We start from the raw sequence: 18,451 nt of genomic DNA, 5'->3' as shown, positions 1-18,451 counted from the left end.
TCTCGTCCGACTTCGGAAGCTAAGCAGGGTTGGAAAGTTGGGGAAATAACGCAGCACGGTTTCGTTTTCATACAATTAATTTAATACATCCAGACAAGGATGCGCGCAGCGGGAGAGAGAGAGACGCATTTTCTGGCTTAATAACTCTGCATCCCCGGTGTTTACGTTAAATGGACTGGATAGGTGTTTCCAATCAAATGTGGGAATATGAAAATGAATGTGTTCCATAAATTCTGGATTCTCTTTCACGCTGAGTGTGTGTGTGTGTGTGTGTGTGTGTGTGTGTGTGTAGCATAACCTAGCAACGTTAGCAGCTTCACGTTAGCTCAGTAACCCGTTGGGGGGGCGGCAGGGACCCGCTGGCGCCAAAATTCAAAAGGACGTTTTCTTGTTGTGGGTCGTCGCTCCACCAGTCCCGCTGGTGTCTAGAGGGTTGTTTTAATAATATAATATAACTTTCATTTCATAAGATTCACTTAAAGGTAGACATGCACATCAAGTCCATCATCCTGGAGGGCTTCAAGTCTTACGCCCAGAAGACGGAGATCAACGGGTTCGACCCGCTGTTCAACGCGATCACCGGCCTGAACGGCAGCGGCATGTCCAACATCCTGGACTCCATCTGCTTCCTGCTGGGCATCACCAACCTGTCCCATGTAAGATATATATATACTATAACTACTACTAACTAACTAACTAACTAACTAACTAACTAACTAACTAATTAACTAACTAGTCCAACATCCTGCAAACGCACACACTAACACTAGCACACACACTATCAATAATATAAATTACATAATAAACCAAGAATAAACCATACAATCCATGCGGCATAGAACAAAGATAAACAAAATAACAAAATAATATAAGAATTACTAAAAGTAAATACATACGATAAGATGCTAGCTAACTATAACTAAGTCACAGCAGATACAGCTAACTAGCTTGCTAACTAGTACATTTGAACTTGAAAGTCTCATGACTAGTAGCCAGTAATACCAAGCTGTCAGACAACGACAGGTTGAAGCGACTAACCAGGTGAAAGCTGACTAACTAGTAGGATCTGCATTCAGGGGAGAAGCTTTGACATTTCTGTGTAACATATTTTGCCATAATAAACAAGTTATTGTGCAAAAGAAATCAGTGTTTCTGTCTTCCACTAGGAAACAAAGTTTAATGTTGCTATAAATTAAGAGTCTAATCAAGTTATTGCTTCAGTGTATCCCAACATGATTTACACACTCTACAAGTTAATAACTTTTGTTCCCCTGTTTCAGTGTTTGTATTGCAAAAACACTGATCACAATCAATGTTAATCTGTGTTGTAAAAAATCATTAGGCCTATATTCTGTAGCCGCTTTTATATATCTGTACATTACATACTGCGCATACGCTACCGTAATTCTACGTAGCTCATAACTGTATATAGGCCTACCTCTAAACTACCGTACTTGCCATACTGTACCTATCACTATCATTGTCATGTTTTTATATCACTATTTGCACTTCTGGTTAGATGCTAAACTGCATTTTGTTGTATGGTACTGCATACTGATAGTCTGCAATGACAAATGAAAGTTGAATGTCTAATATTTAACAAACTAATTTCCCCACACCTGATCCATCTTGTAGGTGCGGGCGTCCAACCTTCAGGACCTGGTGTACAAGAACGGCCAGGCTGGCATCACCAAAGCCACGGTGTCCATCACCTTCGACAACTCCAACAAGAGCCAGAGCCCGCTGGGGTTCACGACTCACGATGAGATCACCGTCACCAGACAGGTAGCTATCACTATCACCGTCACCAGACAGGTAGCTATCACTATCACTATCACTATCACTATCACCGTCACCAGACAGGTAGATATCACTATCACCGTCACCAGACAGGTAGCTATCACTATCACGGTCACCAGACAGGTAGCTATCACTATCACCGTCACCAGACAGGTAGATATCATTACCTGCTCGCGAGTTGATCAAATATGGTGTGTTATGGAAATATTTAATTATCTAAATATAAAATAGAGCAGACAATGTAATACTAGAAGATTAGTTTTAATTTCTCCAGAACTGTTATTTTTATCGAAGGTTTAACTTACGATGACTGGAGGATGTATAGTATCACCTACTGAGACAAATGTACTTATTGTAAGGCACTTTGGATAAAAGCGTCTTCTAAATGACATACATGGTAAATGTGTGTGTGCATGTTGATCATAAGAGTTATTGTATTTACATTTACGTTTTGGGCATTTAGCAGACGCCTTTATGCAAAGCGACTTACCGTACAACAAATACATTTGACGAAGTAAAGTGAATCACCTATCCACCAGTCGTAGTAGAAGTAGAAGTAGTAGTAGATTGTCTAAAGACGTTGTTTTTGTCTGAATCTCCAGGTTGTCATTGGGGGCAGGAACACGTACCTCATCAACGGGGTGAACGCCAACAACACCCAAGTGCAGAAACTGTTCTGCTCCGTCGGCCTCAACGTCAACAACCCCCACTTCCTCATCATGCAGGTACGTCTGACATCTGCAGATCTGCAGTGGTCCAAGATGGCGGCTTCTCAGAGCTCCAGATGATGATGATGATGATGATGTTAATAGATAATAAATGACTGACTGACTGACGTGAGGACATCTTGGAATGTTTCAGGGGAGAATCACCAAGGTCCTGAACATGAAGCCACGTGAGGTAAGACACACACACACACACACACCTACACACACACCTACACACACACACACACACACACACACACACACACACACACACACACACTCTCTCACAGTCGCACATTCTCACACACACTCGCAATCAAACACACACGTTTACATACACACACACACACATTCTCTAACACACACTCACAATCAAACACACACTCTCTCTCACATGTTTACACATGCTACTACACACACACACACACACACATACACACAGAGCACCATTTCCACCTCTCTGAACCTCTGGCCGCACCTGTAGATTCTGGCCATGATCGAGGAGGCTGCTGGTACCAGGATGTACGACCGTCAGAAGATCGACACCCAGAAAACCATCGAGAAGAAGGAAGCCAAGCTGAAAGAGATCCAGACGGTACAGCAGCCATCTATGACCCCTCTTAGGTTATCTTACTGTAAACAGTCTTTGGCCGATCTTAGGTTATCCTACCGTAAACAGATCTTAGGTTATCTTACTGTAAACAGTCTTTGGACGATCTTAGGTTATCCTACCGTAAACAGATCTTAGGTTATCTTACTGTAAACAGTCTTTGGCCGATCTTAGGTTATCTTATTGTAAGCAGATCTTAGGTTATCTTACTGTAAACAGATCTTAGGTTATCCTACCGTAAACAGATCTTAGGTTATCTTACTGTAAACAGTCTTAGGTTATCTTACTGTAAACAGATCTTAGGTTATCCTACCGTAAACAGATCTTAGGTTATCTTACTGTAAACAGATCTTAGGTTATCTTACTGTAAGCAGATCTTAGGTTATCTTACTGTAAGCAGATCTTAGGTTATCTTACTGTAAACAGATCTTAGGTTATCTTACTGTAATCAGATCTTAGGTTATCTTACTGTAAACAGATCTTGGGTTATCTTACTGTCAACAGTCTTTGAGGGTTTTTTTACTCATTGTGTTCATCGTTTGTCTTCAGATCTTGGATGAAGAGATTACCCCGACCATGCAGAAACTGAACGAGGTAGGAATGTGGGAAATGGTCTTGCCTATTCACCTGAAAATCTCTCTTTCTCTCTTTCTCTCTCTTTCTCTCTTTCTCTCTTTCTCTCTCTCTCTCTCTCTCTCTCTCTCTCTCTCTCTCTCTCTCTCCCTCTCTTTCTCTCTCTCTCTCTCTCTCTCTCTCTCTCTCTCTTCCTTTCTTTCTTTCTCTCTCTCTCTCTCTCTCTCTCTCTCCCTCTCCCCCTCTGTCTCTCTCTCTCTGTCTCTCTCTCTATATATACAGTATATCTCAAAAGTGAGTACACCCTTTAGATTTTTGCAAATATTCTGTCATATCCTTTCAGGGGATAACACTATCTTAATGAAACTTTGATATAACTTAAAGTAGTCAGTGTGCTGCTTGAATAACAGTATAGATTTATTGTCCATTGAAAATTACTCAGTACACAGCTGTTACAGTTTTTCTCAATTGCTAAAACACATTTCCCAAAACTTTCCTCCATTTTCCCAAAACTCTAAACACAACACACTTTTCTAAAGCTACATAAACAAAACCACACCTTCTCTCTTCAAAACTCAAACTTTCACACCAAAACAGCTGCTCAAAGCCTGCAAAAATATAAACACTATACTCATCATTACAGACTACAACAAAACAACTGAAAACACAATGTTCAGTGTGTGAGAATGTTCTTTTTTTTCACAACTGCCAAAGCAAATTTTTAGAAACCTTACAGTATCTGTTCTCAGAATATATCACTGTAGAGTATTGGGCATTCATAGATTTGTGTGTTTCATATGAACAGTATGTAAATCTACAGAAAATACAGTATGTATGTTACGGTACATTGTGGGAATACGGTACATGTGGGAAAACTAGGGTTAGGGTTAGGTGCTAGGGTGACTTGGTACATTACTGTAACTGTGAACATTCTAAATCTGCTACTGCGACACTTTAATGTAATGAATGTGCAACAAGTATTATGTGCAATATGATAACCCATGTTTACATAAGGTTCAGATATAGGAAAAAGTTAGGATATTTATAGCATAGCATAGTGTACAGCACAGTGTTTTATTGTATAGTAGATAGTGTACATAGCCTTTATTTTTGTCAACCAGCTCTTTTTCTCTTTTTTGTTTTACCCTTGGCTCTCTTGTTTTTAGTCTTTTTTCCAAGCACCAGGGGAGCCCCCCCCCCCTCCTAAATTTCATTGTACGGTACCTATACTGTATTACAGTAATGACAATAAAGACAATTCATTCATTCATTCATTCACATGCTGGCATGTCTAACCCTAACCCTAACCTTAACCCTAACCCTAATCCTAACCCTAACCTTAACCCTAGCACCCTAGCACCTAACCCTAACCCTAGTTTTCCCACATGTACCGTAACATGTACACTACTGTACTGTATCACAACTCAATGCAAACACTACAGAGGATCCATTACACACAACAATACTCCCTGAAAACAATGTTCAGGGTGTGATGTTTTTTTATTTATTTATGGAACTATACCACACAAGCACACACACACACACACACACACCACAATCATTTGCAACAAGTGTCTTAAATGTTGAGTCGTTATGTTTAATGAATGAAGCCAGGTGTGTTCATTGTGTTCAAATTTTGCTGACTGTGGCAAGCATTTTGCATCACATGAGCTTTAATTTGAGAATTTGAGCAGAGTTTTTTGCAACTTGTGTTTTAGCAAGACAAAATGTGTTTAGATTTATGAGAAAAGGAGGATTGTGTTTTGTGAATTGTGTCTTCATGTGAAATGTGTTTATGGTTTTGGCAAATGGGGGCTAGTTTTATTAAATGTGTTTAGAGAACTGGTCATTTGGTTTAGAGAATTGGCTTTTGTGTTTTAGCAATTGGGAAAAACTGTAATGTCTAAACAGCTGGCAACAAAAGTGAGTACACCCCATAGTGTGAACATGTCTAAATTGTGCCCAGTGTCAATATTTTGTGTGACCACCATTGTTATCTAGCACTGCTTTAACCCTCCTGGGCATGGAATTCACCAGAGCTGTACAGGTTGCTTCTGGAATCTTCTTCCACTCCTCCATGACGACATCACGGAGCCCACGGATGTTGGACACCTTGCACTCCTCCACCTTGCACTCCTGCCCCACATGTGCTCAATTGGGTTTAGGTCTGGAGACATACTTGGCCAGTCCATCACCTTAAACTTCAGCTTCTTCAGCAAGGCCGTTGTCATCTTGGAGGTGTGTTTAGGGTCATTATCATGTTGGAAAACTGCCCTACGGCCCAGTTTCCGAAGAGAGGGGATAATGCTCTGCTGCAGGATGTCACAGTATATATTGGAATTCATGTGTCCCTCAATGAAATGCAGCTCCCCAGAGTGCCGGCAGCACTCATGCAGCCCCAGACCATGATGCTGCCACCACCATGCTTGACTGTAGGCAAAACACATTTGTCTTGGTACTCCTCACCAGGGTGCCGCCACACACGCCGGACACCATCTGACCCAAATACTGTAGGTTTATTTTGGTCTCATCAGACCACAGGACATGGTTCCAGTAACTCATGTTCTTGGATTCATTGTCTTCAGCAAACTGTTTGCGGGCTTTCTTATGCATCGGTTTCAGAAGAGGCTTCTGTCTGGGGCGACGGCCATACAAACCGATTTGATGCAGTGTGCGGCGTATGGTCTGGGCACTGACAGGCTGACATCCCACTTCTGCAACCTCTGCAGCAATGCTGGAAGCACTCGCACGTCTATTTTTTAGTGTTGTTCCGATACCATTTTTTGATCCCGATACCGATACCGATACCTGACCGTGCAGTACTTGCCGATACCGAGTACCGATCCGATACCACGGCGTTTGAAAAAACTAAACAAAAAAACATGTTTTTTGAGCCGCATACTCGCATTTTACTCACGATGTAAAATAATTGCTAACACTTAGTCTGGCACTGCTCAAAACCTTTGTAAAACAGGAAAAAATACCAACAGAGAGTGAATGCTATAGAACTTTTTTTTATTGTCTACCTGGTATGGTGACAAGAAAATCAACCCCTTATAAAACCTGAAATGTGGCTCTTACAGATGCCAATCAGTGCAATATCCATTTAAGATATAAAACAGTCGTAGTAGTAGTGCAACAGCAAGTGAACATTTACAAACAAAATAACTTTAAGATATAAAACAGTCGTAGTAGTAGTGCAACAGCAAGTAAACAATTACAAACAAAATAACTTTAAGATATAAAACAGTCGTAGTAGTAGTGCAACAGCAAGTGAACATTTACAAACAAAATAACTTTAAGATATAAAACAGTCATAGTAGTAGTGCAACAGCAAGTAAACATTTACAAACAAAATAACTTTAAGATATAAAACCATACAAGTAGTGCAACAGCAAGTAAACATTTACAAACAAAATAAGGCCCATTTGAGACTAACATAAGATGTAGGCCTACCTGAGGGAATAATAATATTTTAGAAGTGCAGCCTGAATTTGGTAAAATAAATAAAAGGATATTTAAAATGTTAGGAAATGTTATCACAAATGTAAACAAACTCCACTTTAAAAAACAAAAACAAAAGAGCTGGAGCAAAATAAAGTGCACTGCACATTAGTGCAGACATGTCACATAGCAGCACTCAGTCCTCCAAATTAAAATCCTTAGGCTTCAAGTTCAAATACATAGGCAGGTTCTTCTTTAAGAAGATGAGCATTTCTACTCTCTCTCCTAGCAGCCTGTTCCTCTTTTCATCCAGTATGTTGGAAGCTGTGCTGAACAGTCTCTCACTATCTACACTAGTAGAGGGAGCACAGAGAAACACTGCAGCAGTAGCAGCCAGGGTGGGGAACCGTTCCTTATTCTTTCCCCAGTACTCAAATGGGCTCTCTAAGCGGTGGATGGTTTTCTCAGCCAGATATGTCTCTATCTGTACCTATGTAGCTGTGCTGCTGGCCCCGCCTTGTTCCTCATCATGCTCTTGCAGGATTTCCTCATACAGCCCCTTAAAGCAGCTCTTGCTGGTCCTGCTGCTTGTGTGGGGCTCTGCTTCCACCCGTGAGGCCTTGTTGGCTGCCTCTGCTGCCAGTGATCGAGACTCCTCAGTCTTCTCCACCTCTTGGATCAGTGCACTCTTTGCAAGCTTGCTGCTTTCCACACTTGTGAAGTATCTGCAGTAACATAGTAAACAAAATACACGTGTTGAATAAAGTAAATATTTACACTTAACGTTTATACTTAATCAGCACACTATTATACACACCTGTCTTTGTAACGCGGGTCCAAGAGGGTTGCAACAGCATACTGGGGCTCCTCCTCGACGGTCTGGAACCTTTTGTCGACAGCCGCTAGTAGGGTTGCTTTCATTGTTTTTATCCCGCTGTCCTCCTCGGTCTCTCGGGTCAACAGTCGCTTCAGTACCACCACCGTGGGGACGACTTCAGACGCGATGGAGGTGCTAAAGCTGATTTGTTTTTGTAATCTCCTCGAATGGAGCCAGGACGATGTTTACTTTTTCAAGTAAAGCCCACTGGTTGGTACTCAGGGTGGCTGGGAGGTCGTAGTCAGCCGCGTAGGCTGAGAGAGATCTCTTCTGCTCCAGCAGACTCTCTGTCATGTAGAAGGTGCTATTCCACCAGGTGGGCACATCTTGTTTCAGCCGTTTGATTGGCATTCCAAGTTCAGTCTGTACAGTTTGCAGACGTGAAGTGGCCAGTGGGGAATGCTTGAAGTGGCCGATGATCTTTCTCCCATTGGCCAGCGCGTCGCACACACTCCGCTGTGACAGTAGGCCTTCCTGCACCACTAGCTGGATCAAGTGGGCAAAGCATCCCATTCTCGAAACACCCAAGTCCCTCATCGCCTTCTTCATGTTGCTGGCGTTATCACAGAGAATGGCGTGGACCTTCAATAATAAGTAATAATACATTATTAAGTAAATATAAACGACAAGTGAAAATAAAAACACAAGAGAAAATACAACATTTTAGAGTAAGACAAGAACAAAGAAGTAGGCTAATGTTACCTTGGACTTTGGGATGTTCCAGTTAAGCAGCATACTCTCAATTGCTTCTGCAATTGCTTCACCAGTGTGGGACCCCTTGAACTCGTTTGCATGCAGCACAACGCTTTCCCGGTTGTATGATTCGGAGTCCACCCAGTGAGCAGTTAAACTAAGCAGGGACAGTGGGGAGACGTCGCTGGTCCAAATATCCGTAGTGAAGCTGATGGCCTGCACCTTTCCTAGCTTATCTGAAAAATGCTCAGTCACCTTCTTATTGAGGGCAGGGACGGCCGTCTCCGTGATGTATTTGCGACCTGGTATTTTGTATTTAGGTACAGCGTGAGCCATAAAAAGGCGGAATCCCACATTGTCAACAAAGGAGAGGGGCAGGTCACAGAGCACAATCATTTCAGACATTTTCTCAGTCATCTTTCTTGCCATTTCACTCGTCGCGTCCCACTGGTCCTTTTTATGGAATGAGCTACTCAGCGTTTGTTGTTTTGGTCCATCCGTTCTCTTGCTCGCTGTCGCAGCTGCAGTAGATGACAGAAACTCTTCGTGCTCTTTAATATGTTTTGCCTTTAAATACTTAATTAAGTTGCTAGTATTGAAACTGGCAGCTTTAGTGCCACCCCTCGACACATTGAGACCACAAATTGTGCATTTAGCCGTTGTACACACCGGACTATCCACCTTGAAATATCTCCAAACCGCCGACATGTTCTCCTCACTACACCTCTACAGCATGCGTGTTTGTTTTTCCGCGATAGTGAAAGTTTGGTATCGGGTGTTATTATTTGTTAGTACTCGCCGATACCGATACCAGCATTTTTGTGCGTATCGGTGGCCATGCCGATACTAGTATCGGTATCGGAACAACACTACTATTTTTGGAAACCAACCTCTGGATATGACGCTGAGCACGTGGACTCAACTTATTTGGTCGACCCTGGCGAGGCCTGTTCCGAGTGGAACCTGTCCTGGAAAATGGCTGTATGATCTTAGCCACTGTGCTGCAACTCATTTTCAGGGTGTTGGCAATCTTCTTATAGCCAAGGCCATCTTTGTGAAGCGCAATAATCCTTTTTTTCAGCCGCTCAGAGAGTTCCTTGCCATGAGGTGCCATGTTGTCCAGCATTCAGAGAGAATTGTGCCCAAAACACCAAATTTAACAGCCCTGCTTATCATTTACACCTGAATCCTTGTAACACTAACGAGTCACGTGACACCAGGGCGGGAAAACAACATCATTGGGCACAATTAGGACATGTTCACTATGGGGTGTACTCACTTTTGTTGCCAGCTGTTTAGACATTAACAGCTGTGTACTGAGTAATTTTCAAAGGACAATAAATCTATACTGTTATTCAAGCAGCACACTGACTACTTTAAGTTATATCAAAGTTTCAGTAGGATAGTGTTATCCCCTGAAAGGATATAACAGAATATTTGCAAAAATCTAAAGGGTGTACTCACTTTTGAGATATACTGTATATATACTGTATATATATATATATATCTTTCTCTCTCTCTCTCTCTATATATATACAGTATATATATATATATATATCTTTCTCTCTCTCCCTCATATATCTCTTTCTCTCTCTCTCTCTCTCTCTCTCTCTCTCTCTCTCTCTCTCTCTCTCTCTCTCTCTCTCTCTCTCTCTCTCTCTCTCTCCCTCTCTGTCTCTCTCTCTCTCTCTCCCTCTCGCTCCCATCCAGAATATGACCCCCTCCCCCTCTCTCCCCTCAGGAAAAGTCTTCCTACCTGGAGTACCAGAAGGTGATGAGGGAGATCGAGCAACTGAGCCGCCTCTACGTGGCCTGGCTGTTTGTGTGTGCTGAGGAGACCGAGGCCAAGTCTGCTGAGGGCATGCAGGACGTCATCGCTCAGCTGCAGGTGCCTACGCCTTACTGCTTATATATCAGTCGTGTATTGGTTGTATATTGATAAAATATTGTCTATATATTGATACAATATTGGTTATGTAGTGATAAAATATTGGTGATATATTAGTTATATATTGTTAGAATATTGGTTGTATATTGGTTATATATTGGTTGTATATTGTTAAAATATTGGTTGTATATTGGTTATATATTGGTTGTATATTGTTAAAATATTGGTTGTATATTGTTAAAATATTGGTTGTATATCGGTTGTATATTGATAGAATATGGGTTATATATTGTTCATGGTGTGACCAGCTGTTTTTGTCAAAAGTGCTGTACGAAATCATTATCAAATCATTAGTTATTATTGTTAATAGATTGTTCATGTCGTAAAGCACTTTGTGATGATTGCCTTTGGAGAAAGCGCTCTACCAATATGTGTTATTGCCTGACTGACTGATTGATTGACTGATTGATTGACTGATTGACTGATTGATTGACTGACTGACTGATTGATTGATTGATTGATTGACTGGCTGACTGATTGATTGATTGCAGGCCAACATGGTGGAGAACGATCGCATGGTCCAGGAGCTCTCTGCTGAGATCCAGGAGCTGCAAGAGCACAGAGAAAAGGTGCAGAACACTCCACCTCTCTCTCTCTCTCTCTGCCTCTCTCTCTGCCTTTCTCTCTCTCTCTCTCTCTCTCTCTCTCTCTGCCTCTCTCTGTCTCTCTCTCTCTCTCTCTCTCTCACACTCTCTCTCTCTCTCTCTCCCTCCCTCTCTGTCTTTCTCTCTCCCTCTCACTCTCCCTCTCTCTCTCTGTCTCTCTCTCTCTCTCTGCCTCTCTCTGTCGTCTCTCTCAACGGCAGAGCTTAATTTGTTGACCGCTAACTCTCTCTTTTTGATTGATTGATTGATTGATTGAGCTCCTTATCTAACACTTCGAAAACTGACTTCACATGGACACATTTTAAGATATAGACACACAAAGGATGACAAATTAACCATTGTGTGTGTCTGTGGCTGTGTCCGTGCGTGTGTGTCTGTCCCTGTGTGTCTGTGTGTGTGTCCGCGTGTGTGTCTCCGTCCGTGTGTGTGTCCCCGTGTGTCTGTGTGTGTCTCCGTCCGTGTGTGTGTGTCCGCGTGTGTGCCTGTGTCCGTCCGTGTGTGTGTCTGTGTCCGTCCGTGTGTGTGTGTCCGTCCGTGTCTGTGTCCGTTTGTGTGTGTCCGTCCCTGTGTATGTCTGTGTCCGTCCGTGTGTGTGTCTGTGTCCGTGTGTGTGTATGTCCGTCCCTGTGTGTGTCCGTCCCTGTGTGTGTGTGTGTGTGTAGGAGTGTGACAGTCTGAGGTCTCTGGAGGCGGTGGTGTCGGAGGTGCAGCGTGTGGACACCAAGGCTCAGAGCAGCCTGGACCTGAGGAGACAGAACCTGACGGACGAGACCAAGAAGAGGAAGGAGCTGCTCAAGAACATGGAGGAGGTGTGTGTGTGTGTGTGTGTGTGTGCAATATAAGTGTGTGTGTCTGAGTGACTGAATATGTGAGTGTGTGAGTGTGCGTGTGTGAGTGAGTGTGTGTGTGTGTGTGTGTGTGTGTGTGACTCAATATAAGTGTGTGTGTCTGAGTGACTGAATATGTGTGTGTGTGTGTGTGTGTGACTCAATATAAGTGTGTGTGTCTGAGTGACTGAACGTGTGTGTGTGTGTGTGTGTGTGTGTGTGTGTGTGTGTGTGTGACTCAATATAAGTGTGTGTGTCTGAGTGACTGAATATGTGTGTGTGTGTGTGTGTGTGTGTGTGTGTGTGACTGAATATAAGTGTGTATACGTGTGTGTGTGTTACTGTACCTCAAAGAAGAGGAGGGAGAAAGGTGTCATATTGATAGACAATTGAGAACATGGAGGAGGTGTGTGTGTGTGTGTGTGTGTGTGTGTGTGTGTGTGTGTGTGTGTGTGTGTGTGTGAAACGTGTGTGCGTGTGTCGTCTAATGATAGACAATTGGGTCTTCCACTTGGGAGACATGGAAGAACACTAACCCTCCCTCTCCCCCTCCCTCTCTCTCCCTCTCTCCTTCCCTCTCCCTCTCTCCTTCCCTCTCCCCCTCCCTCTCTCTCTCCCTCTCTCTCTCTCCCTCTTTCCTTCCCTCTCCCTCTCCCCTCCCTCCTCCCCTCCCAGGATAAGAAGATGCTGGTGGTGAAGGAGGGCGAGGTGGCCAAGGTGGCGGCCAAGCTGCAGGCGGTGGAGGAGGAGGGGCAGCAGGACAGCGCCGCCCTGGTGGTCGCCCAGCAGCACTTCAAGGCCGTGTCGGCCGGGCTCTCCACCAATGAGGACGGAGAGGAGGCCACGCTGGCCGGCCAGATGATGACCTGCAAGAACGACATCAGCAAGGCCGACTCGGAGGCCAAGCAGGTAAGGGTCAGCCCCCCTCGGGGGTCAGCCAGCTAGCTGCTGTGACCTTTGAACTCTGACCTGGTAGGAAAGGAATGGACCCTTTTTTTAAGACTGCATAGAGTTATATATATATATACATCTCTCTCTCTCTCTCTCTCTCTCTCTCTCTCTCTCTCTCTATATATATATATATATATATATATATATATATATATATATATATATATATATATATATATATATATATATATATATATATATATATATATATATATATAACTCTATTTAAGCCACTTAAACTAAATGTAGACTAAAAAAGTCCATTCCTTTCTACCATGTCACATCTAGTCTATTTCTCACAACTTCTTGACTCTCTTCCTCTCCCTCCCTCCCTCCCTCCCTCCCTCCCTACCTCCCTCCCTCCCCTTTTCCATCCCTCCCCTCCTCCCTACTCCCCTTCCCACCTCTCCTCCCTCCCTCCTTCCCTCCCCTTTTCCATCCCTCCGACCTCCCTCTCTCCCTCCCTCCCCCCTACCTCCCTCCCTCCCTCCCTCCCCAGGCCCAGATGAAGTGGAAGCACGCCCAGGCGGAGTTGAAGACGAAGCAGGCGGAGGTGAAGAAGGACCAGAAGGCCTGCCAGGCTGTTAAGAAACAAAGGAAGAAGCTGGAGGCCAAGCTCAGCAAACTCAAATACCAAGGTGTGTGTGTGGGGGGTGGATGGGGAGGGGGGTGGGTGTGGGTGGGGGGGTGGGTGGGTGGGGGTGTGGGTGGGTGGGTGGGTGGGTGTGTGTAGGTGGGTGTGTGTGTGGAGGGGTGTGGGTGGGTGGGTGTGTGTAGGTGGTTGGGTGTGTGTAGGTGGGTGGGTGTGTGGGGAGGGGGGGGGGGTGGGGTGTGTGTGTGTGTGTGTGTGTGTGTGTGTGTGTGTGTGTGGGTGTGTGTGTGTGTGTGTGTGAGAGAGAGAGGACGTGGAGTTGAGAAAATACTTTTCAGATTGGACCCATATCTGGTACATCTGGCCTAGATGGTTACTGCTTCTATTTTCATTTTAGCACTAATAATAATAATAATAATAATAATAATAATAATAGGGTTAGGGTTAGTAATAATAATTTTATGTAAAAAAAACGGCATTCTGGGATCTGTTGATGGGGGAGGACACTGTGAATGTTGTCTGGCTGTTCTGTGTATGAGGCTATCTGCTCATATTTACAATGGGTTATGGTTGGGGTCCTCCTGGGTTCTCAGGGGTGTCCTGGGTAGAGGGGGGGGTAGGGTTAGGGTCCTCCTGGGTTCTCAGGGGTGTCCTGGGTAGAGGGGGGGTTGGGGTGGGGAGAGAGACGGGTGGCCGATTGAGTGCCTGTGACTGTTGTCTGGGGGGGGGAGAAAAATGGTAAAATAAAAATAAATTGATCATCACTAACACCCCCCCCTACTACCCCCCCCCCCCCCCCAGATGGGAAGGAGGAGTCCCCGCAGGACAGGAGGACGCAGCTGAACAGTGACATCACAGAGCTCAGAGAGACCTACGAGAGACACATGGGCCCCTTTCCCAAGCTGCGCTTTGACTACAAGTATGTGACAGTAGATTTGTGTGTGTGTGTGTGTGTGTGTGTGAGAGAGAGAGCGTATGTGAGAGAGTGTGTGTGTCTGTGTCTGTAGTGAAGTGAGTGCCCCTCTAAGGTGTAGATTGGAGTGTGTGTGTGTGTGTGTGTGTGTGTGTGAGAGAGAGAGAGAGAGAGTGTGTGTGTGTGTGTGAGAGTGAGGGGGTGACTGACTGTGTGTGTGTGTGTGTGTGTGTGTGTGTATTAACCCCCTCCCTCCCTCCCTCTCCCAGGGATCCAGAGCGGGGGTGGGACCGGGGCAGGGTGAAGGGTCTGTGTGTGTGTTAACCCCCTCCCTCCCTCCCTCCCTCCCTCTCCCAGGGACCCAGAGCGGGGGTGGGACCGGGGCAGGGTGAAGGGTCTGTGTGTGTGTGTTAACCCCCTCCCTCCCTCCCTCCCTCTCCCAGGGACCCAGAGCGGGGGTGGACCGGGGCAGGGTGAAGGGTCTGTGTGTGTGTTAACCCCCTCCCTCCCTCCCTCCCAGGGACCCAGAGCCGGGGTGGGACCGGGGCAGGGTGAAGGGTCTGCTGGCCAACCTGATCACCGTCAGTGACGTCAGCTACGCCACGGCGCTGGAGGTGGTGGCCGGGGAGTGGCTATACAACGTGGTGGTGGACACAGCGGTGTGTGTGTGTGTGTGTGTGTGTGTGTGTGGTGGGGTGGGCGGTGTGTGTGTGTGTGTGTGTGTGTGTGGGGGGGGGGGGGGGGGGGGGGGTGGGGGGGGGGGGGGGGGTGTGAGTGAGTGTGAGAGAGAGAGAGAGTGTGTGTGTGTGTGTGTTTGTGAGAGAGAGAGTGTGTGTGTGTGTGTGTGTGAGAGAGAGAGAGAGAGAGAGAGAATGTGTATGAGAGAGAGGGCCCTATTATGCACTTCATAAGTCTTAAGCAATAAGACGAGGCGGTAGATCTAAACTTAAGACGTGGAGGCGTGGTCAAGGCCACTTTGCTATTATGCGTGCGGTAGTGGGCGCCTAAGACCCGGCGCTAAGCCCAGAAATTAGTCATGGGTGTGTTTTGGGCGTCTTCTCAATCAACCCAATCAGCGTGCCAGGTGCCATTCCCTTTCCCTTTAAGAACCGGCTGCGTTAAGTCATAAGCGCTATGCTATTATGCAGTTCATAGGCGCTAGACTTCATGCACGTTTTGAAACACGAGCACGCCTCCGCGGTTTGCGCATGCGCGCTGACCCACTTCTTAAGAAGTCGGTCGGCGCGCATGCGCAAACCGCGGAGGCGCGCTCGTGTTTCAAAACGTGCATGAAGTCTAGCGCCTAAGAACTTTTCAAACCACTTCTTAGCGCTAGGCGCAAAGTCAGATCGCATAATAGCAGGGGCGCCAAGCGCACTTCATTAACATATGAACACTCCCACAATGAGTAATATATGCACGGGAGTCTTACGTCTTATGTGTGGGCACCTAGCGACACCTGCATAATAGCAGTAGCGCGTATGAAGCGCATAATAAGGGTGGCGGTAGGTCTTAACCTGGCGTGCGTCTTAATTAAGACTTAAGACGGCAAGTTAAGAAGTGCATAATAGGGCCCAGAGTGTGTGTGGCGTCCTCAATAGTAGACTGAATATCTGATTTTAATTCCCCTCTTTACCCCCCCCCCCCCCCACACACACACACACACACACACACACACACACACACACACCCCAGGTGACGGGTAAGAAGCTTCTAGAGAAGGGGGAGTTGAAGCACAGGTACACCATCATCCCCCTGAACAAGATCTCCGCCCGCAGCCTCAGCAACAGCGTGGTCAACTCTGCCAAGAGCCTGGTAAGGGCGCCCTGGTTACAAGGGTGCAAAGGTCAACAAAAATCTTCTAACCATTTTAAGTATACTGCTTTTTTTAAAGTATATTGGAACAATATTTTATGTATACTACATTTTATGTACACTACATTTAAAGTACACCACATTTTAAGCACACCACATTTTAAGTACACCACATTTTAAGTACACCACATTTGAAGTACACCACATTTTAAGTACACCACATTTTAAGCGCGCTACATAACTACACCACATTTTAACTGCACCACATTTTAAGTACACTTGAAAAAGAGATTTTAATCTCAAGGGACCTCCTGGTTAAATAAAGGTTAAATACTAAATAAAATAAAAATAAGGACACTACATTATAACTACACCACATTTTAACTACACCACATTTTTGTAGTGTACTTAAAAACAAAAATGCATTCCATTTGACATACCGTATTTTCCGCACTATAAGGCGCACCGGATTATAAGGCGCACCTTCAATGAATGGCCTATTTTAGAACTGTTTTCATATACAGGGCGCACCGGATTATAAAGGGCTCTGCACACAGCGTGCGATTTCTGTTGCGCGTCAACATTCCATTTTGAAGTTTGAATGGAAGTCTATGAGAACATCGCATCTCAACACACACGGCCCCGATTTTAATCGCACGGCGAAAATTCGATTCCATTCATTTTGAATGGGACAAAGCACACGGCGTGCGAGTTTTGTCGCACTGTCAAATTTTGCAAATGTTGTAAAAGTTTGTGGTGCGACGGATTATTGCATCACAATGGGACAATTGGGAAAACTTCAACTGGTCTATCTAAATTAATTGAGTCACTCATAACGGGGAGAGAGACTGGAGCATACATTTTTGACTGTCTCCTTTTTTGAAAGAAGTTAAAGGCTGAAGGTCTGACCCAAAAGGTCTGATACAGTACATACACCTACGGTACAATGAAGGGTTTAGTAAAAGTTCGTGAATGTATTAGTTTTATTAAAAAACAAAGATGAACCGGAAATTGTGTTGTATGACAGTGGTCTAGTCTATTGCAAACTAAAACTGTTACGTTAAAAGTGTCACTGATGTCAACGGTTACAGCTCGAAGTCGTGAGTTTAGAATGATAAGGTTTCTATCTCTGTTTAGAATGATAAGGTTCTATCTCCGTTTAGAATGATAAGGTTATATCTCCGTTTAGGGCAGTTCAGAGATATCGAGCGTCAAAGTTTTTACATTCCATTATGTTTTGTGAGTTGGAACCTTTGTTTTTTATGAATTACTAACTCAAAAATGTCAACATAAGACAAGTCTGCTGGAAGAATCACCCAAAGAAGGGGAATGATAACAACGACGTACCGACACTACTTCCGTTCCGTCCACTAAAGTCTTCCGTTCCTGTCTAACGATTTGGCTGTGTGTTTTGTGCGCTCCCTCTCCTGACATTTTACCAATACCCCTAAATCAGGGGACCCACATATTTTATCACACTATGTCCAGTTGTATCTTGTAGAAATTGTGGAAGCAAGGCAAGCAATATTGGTAGAGCCTATTGTAATCAGCCTGCCTGGTCCGACTACGTAACAATTGAGAATGGAATGTTGAGGTGCAACAGAAATTGCATCGAACGCTGTGTGCATTGGGATGCGATTTTTTGTGATTTTCTCATAGACTTCAATGGTGTGAGTTGAAAATGGAATTTTGCGGCGCAACAAAATCGCATCGCACGCCGTGTGCGTTGCAATGGAATGCTGTCGCGCAACAGAAATCGCACGCTGTGTGCATTGGCCTTTAGGTGCATAGAATAGAATATAGAATACTGCAGTCAAACGTTTGACTGGGGTTGCGTTACGCCCAAGCTCCACCTACTGCGTTGCGTCACCTCTCCATCGGTGTTGTGTCAACTTCCCGTTGTCCATGCTCCACCTGAGCGTTGTCACTGTCAACGTTCTACCTGCTCCACTGTCAAAAAGATATTTTTTCCCACCTCAAGTATCAGCCGTTCGTCATCCATTTTTGCAACAAGCGTCAAGGACCTGCGGTGATTCACAGCTGACTCGCGTGAATAGCAATTCGCAATAGCTGCGACCACGAGATATAGAGTAGTT

The 18,451-nt window shown here is 44.7% G+C and overlaps 1 protein-coding gene across 1 annotated transcript in view; it reads left to right on the top strand.

The window, feature by feature from the left end:
- Positions 1-488: 488 nt before the first annotated feature.
- LOC308150453 (structural maintenance of chromosomes protein 2-like) overlaps positions 489-18,451 on the top strand; it is a gene marked incomplete at both ends in the record, with an annotated part of 30,107 nt that continues 12,144 nt past the window's right edge. Inside the window, 14 exons of the mRNA XM_080523280.1 lie at positions 489-656; positions 1,636-1,785; positions 2,403-2,525; positions 2,662-2,700; positions 2,992-3,102; positions 3,667-3,711; positions 10,446-10,592; positions 11,144-11,221; positions 11,920-12,066; positions 12,760-12,993; positions 13,535-13,673; positions 14,429-14,546; positions 15,061-15,199; positions 16,236-16,355. Of these exons, the coding sequence (XP_080379406.1) occupies positions 489-656; positions 1,636-1,785; positions 2,403-2,525; positions 2,662-2,700; positions 2,992-3,102; positions 3,667-3,711; positions 10,446-10,592; positions 11,144-11,221; positions 11,920-12,066; positions 12,760-12,993; positions 13,535-13,673; positions 14,429-14,546; positions 15,061-15,199; positions 16,236-16,355 (1,758 nt within the window). The remainder of the gene's footprint in view (positions 657-1,635; positions 1,786-2,402; positions 2,526-2,661; positions 2,701-2,991; positions 3,103-3,666; positions 3,712-10,445; positions 10,593-11,143; positions 11,222-11,919; positions 12,067-12,759; positions 12,994-13,534; positions 13,674-14,428; positions 14,547-15,060; positions 15,200-16,235; positions 16,356-18,451) is intronic.

This window comes from Nansenia antarctica (assembly GCF_963989245.1).
Source record: "Nansenia antarctica genome assembly, chromosome: 2".
Taxonomy (NCBI): Eukaryota; Metazoa; Chordata; class Actinopteri; order Argentiniformes; family Microstomatidae; genus Nansenia; species Nansenia antarctica.
The sequence above is the reverse complement of the archived record's forward strand: the minus strand, read 5'-3'. Positions and strand labels throughout refer to the sequence as shown.